General features: G+C 53.5%; 1 protein-coding gene across 1 annotated transcript; it reads right to left on the bottom strand.

Annotated features, from left to right (window-relative positions):
• Positions 1–1,360: 1,360 nt before the first annotated feature.
• Positions 1,361–2,894, bottom strand: CSUI_007749 (uncharacterized protein). Its single transcript, XM_068067893.1, has one exon. It carries the CDS (start codon positions 2,129–2,131, stop codon positions 1,718–1,720), a length of 414 nt encoding a protein of 137 aa, XP_067920132.1. The 5' UTR covers positions 2,132–2,894; the 3' UTR covers positions 1,361–1,717.
• Between the last annotated feature and the right edge of the window lie 1,001 nt (positions 2,895–3,895).

Consider the following 3,895-nt stretch of genomic DNA (forward strand, 5'->3'; position numbering starts at 1 on the left):
GTTCAGAATCCACAACTGACTCTGCGTACCAGCCCGTTCACAGTTATCCCGCACTTTCCCCTCGTGCGTCTCTTCTAACGCGCTCGCAAGGTTTTCTGGGTCCCTCCACACCCCGATGCGCTGCCCGAGAAACAGTTCGTCGCCATCACATCCCCTGTGTACGAAGCTTCGACGGCGCGAAACTATGCAGTGTTTCATGCTCGAAAGCGGCTGTGTAGCGGCGGTGTTCATGATCGGTCACATGGGCTGCTAGTTATTCATACTTTGTGTCGCAGCGTCAAAAACCCCGCAAGACCAATCAGAATGTCGAGACATAGAACAGATTGAGAGAGCCAGGATGAATACGAGTGAGTGGCAGGTGCGAGAAAGGTGTCCTGGAGTTCGCGCAAGCCGCATGTGGGAGTGCTTTTTCTCTCAGTTGGCTTTGTGGTACGATCGAGGAGAAATTGGCCGCAGTCGTGAATGACGAAAGCAACCACTTCGAAAATGCCTGCACCGTGGAGTAGAGGCGGAGTTGTGCCGAACCCACACTGCGGCTACTCCTATGCTACTGCGGCACAGCTCTCGAAGCTTGTATCAACAGACTCTGACATGCCATACCAGCGATAAGCTGCCATAGTAGGGACAAATCACATTGTGACGGGTCAGAAAATGACTCTTCTGAGCAATATTTCTGTTAGTGCATCTCACTCGTCCTTGGCTCCAAGCTGTGGTAATTGTAGAGGTGTTCGTTTCTTCCTACATTCGTACTGATCGATTACCCGTATGTGAACGTGATGGCGGATCTCCAGCTACAACCGAAACAACCCCGATTTCGAACGAGCTACTTCTTACTAAGTTCTAGCTCCAGTATGCAAGCTGTGTTGCGGCACCGAATGAAAACTCAGCTGAAAAACTGTACAGGTCCTCTTGAAGAAAAAAGCCACCCTCCTCGAAGGTCATGGTCCACATGCCAACCATCATGCCATTCTAGCTGCCTTCTCCACAACCCCCAACCCAGAGTGGCGGCGTTCTACCTCTCCCTCCCTAGAGACTTGTGAAAGTACAACACACGGGGACAATGCGCCTCCACATAAATCGTTGGCTCGTCGGTTCGGATGGAACGAACCATCCCTGCATGAATGTGGTCTTCAAGAACAGTAGTGAAGCTCGGGTGGGCCCGCCCATGCAGCGGAAGAGCTTATCACTGCGGAACACAGTTAGTTTCAGCCGCGGCTTTATTCACTGGAAAGAACATGGCACAGCATACAGGGCAAACAAGGGCCCTCTTTCTGTACGACGTGCAGCAGACAGCAATTGAAAGGACGAAGAGTACTCCTGCGAGTTCATCTCGAGAAGAAAACATTCCCGACACTCAAGGCCCCGTCAATCTCGTCCTCCTTGACTCCAAACACGACATTCTCCCTTCCGGACGCAGCGGTAGGCTTTTCACTCGTTTAACCGCACCAGATCCTCTGTGCTCGCGAGGGTCCTGGCTGCCGTTCTCATGGCATCCCGAATTTTGCCTTTGCTTTTCCGATGCTCTTCTATAAGACTCCCCTCTTCTTCCATTTGAAGTTCTACCCAGTCCCTTGTCATCAGCATTGACGCTTGTAGCTCCCTGACTTCCTCGGACGCCGGCGAAGCACCACTCTTAAGAAGGGCCCGTAATGAAGCAGACTGACGCTGGAGACTAGAAACTCCCCTCGCCAGGTTATCGAGAAAAAACTGAACGGCATTACCCGCATTCGTGTCCTTCTCCCTTCTGTCCCCCCGCCACCTCCTTACTCGTTCCCTCAGCCGGCGCCATCCTCTCCCGATGGCTCGAAATGGAGCTGAGCCCCCTTCCTACCGCGTTCCAGAACCTGCGCGGTCCGCTCCGAGGTCTCTGTGTGTCGGGGCGGCTGGGAGAGAGGAGAGGCCGGGAGTCGTCGTCGAAGCTGCCTTCATCCGGTTCTTCTCCTGCTAAAGGTTGCAAGTCTTCTTCCGGCCGCTCCAGATGTGCTCTGATGCCGGCTTGAATCAGGGCTGGGGCAATGGGACCTTCCTCCAGTTCCGCAAGAGAAACACGTCGCACCGCGGAGCGGCAGTGAGTGTTACCCACCAGGCCCAGGAAAAGGCCAACCAAAAGAGTATAAGTGAGGCAAGTCATTTTGACAGCGAACAGGTGGACGCCTGCGTATTACTCCGTCAATCCAAGATCGTCAAGTGAAGAGAGCGATTTACACGCCGCTCAACTTGCACCGCGACTTCCAGCCAACTGGGCCAACAAACATTCACAACGGAGGACCCCTCTCGCTGCTGATTGACCCAGAAGCGAGCTGTACACCGCAGGATCACAGTCGAAGGCGAGTATGGCAAGACAACCAGAGCAGTCTAGCCGCGCCGCAGAAGGACATCGAGCCGCTCTTCACCTTGAGAGACAAAGCTCCGGAGAGACTGTCAGAGTTAAGAAAACTTTTTTTGCCTCTTACACTCAGACCGTTCCCACGCCGCAGTAGGCGACCGATTTTTTTTTTTTGTAGTGTTGAAAACATATTGTCGTGACTGCTTGTAGGCTACGGACGTACTGGTTGTGCCCACGCGCCTAGCATGCTTATTAGCCGCTGGTGCGAGAAGGAGCATTAGTGCAACAATCAAAGTACTGAAATAGAGCTACTGAGCCTGCCGGCGCTCATTCGAACCACACTTAGAAACTGCAAACAATGACTGCGTACGAACACGCCCGTGCGGTGCGCGCAGACCGACCTAGCAGTAGCTAGATAACTCCTTGAAGACAGCCGCGACGCCCGTACTCCAGGGGCGGTGGGTGAATCGCTGTAACTGCAAGTCGACCGCTCCACTCTCCCTGCCGAGCCTCTTGTCGAGAAGCTATTCCTCAGAAGAATCGCTGTTGTGACTCTAGTATTTTCCAGTCTGTTCATAAGGGTAAACTTACTTTTCCACGTAGACACGCCAGGATCGTGTCACCCGTTTTATCCTTCTGTACACCCACTTTTAGGAGAAGGCAGCAGAACACCATGTTGCTGCGATCGCTACACGTCTTCGACTGTCTGCATCTCGCAAGCAGCTGCGACTAACGACACCTGTCTCCGAGTGGACACGATTTGGATTATTTCCGTGTGTGGTCAAAGTCCAGCCCCTTCCAGCACCGTTAAACTACCCTCCGCGGGGACATTTTCCCCACTACCGAGAAAGACAACACCGGGGGAGGTGCCCGCATGTATTCCTGTGGTGTTGTTCTCACTCCGTTCTTCCGGCACCACGGAAGAACGGAAATAGATTAGTGTTTTCACACCGCTGAGGACTTTACATGCTGGCATAGCACGTTTCCCTACTCTGTGTTACCTTTTCCAGAGGTTAGTTCGGAGCCGCGACGGACTATACCCGGCACCCCCGTCAAGAGTTATGGCACACCGTTTTCCATTGTACATTTCTCTGACTCGCTGGCAAGACTGCCTGCATCCCCGCTATGCCCCGAAGCCATGCCGGGGAAGCAGTTCGTTGCAATCGCATTCCTGTGTACGAAGCAGAGGCGACCTCAAGTAGTCTTCCGTATACACCAGGCGTATACGCAACCGGCTACATACCCGCGGCGGTGTTCATGAGCGATCACATGATCAGTGGGTCCGCTTGGCGGTCTCACAAAAAAAACCTGGACACACACCAAACAGAAAGTCTTCCCAGACTCTCGGGAGACGTTTTCTGTCTCCGTTCCCAGTTGCGCCTGACCGCGAGCTTCACCACTCGTTCCCGTGCGCCAGGGATCGACTTAGTGTCTTTGTGCCGCACCCTCAAAAGCAGGACTCTGCCCATAAGACTATTCGGAAATGTCGAGCCACAGACGAGCTTGAGCCATTCGAATCGTGATATACAAGTGAGTGGCAGGTGCAAGAAAGGTGCCCTGGAGTTTGCA

The sequence above is a fragment of the Cystoisospora suis genome (genome assembly GCF_002600585.1).
Source record: "Cystoisospora suis strain Wien I chromosome Unknown contig_4161, whole genome shotgun sequence".
In the NCBI taxonomy this organism is placed as follows: Eukaryota; Apicomplexa; class Conoidasida; order Eucoccidiorida; family Sarcocystidae; genus Cystoisospora; species Cystoisospora suis.

Bases quoted from the DNA above. Each gene is read 5' to 3' on its own strand.
- CSUI_007749 (XM_068067893.1), bottom strand. From the start codon at position 2,131: ATGACTTGCCTCACTTATACTCTTTTGGTTGGCCTTTTCCTGGGCCTG.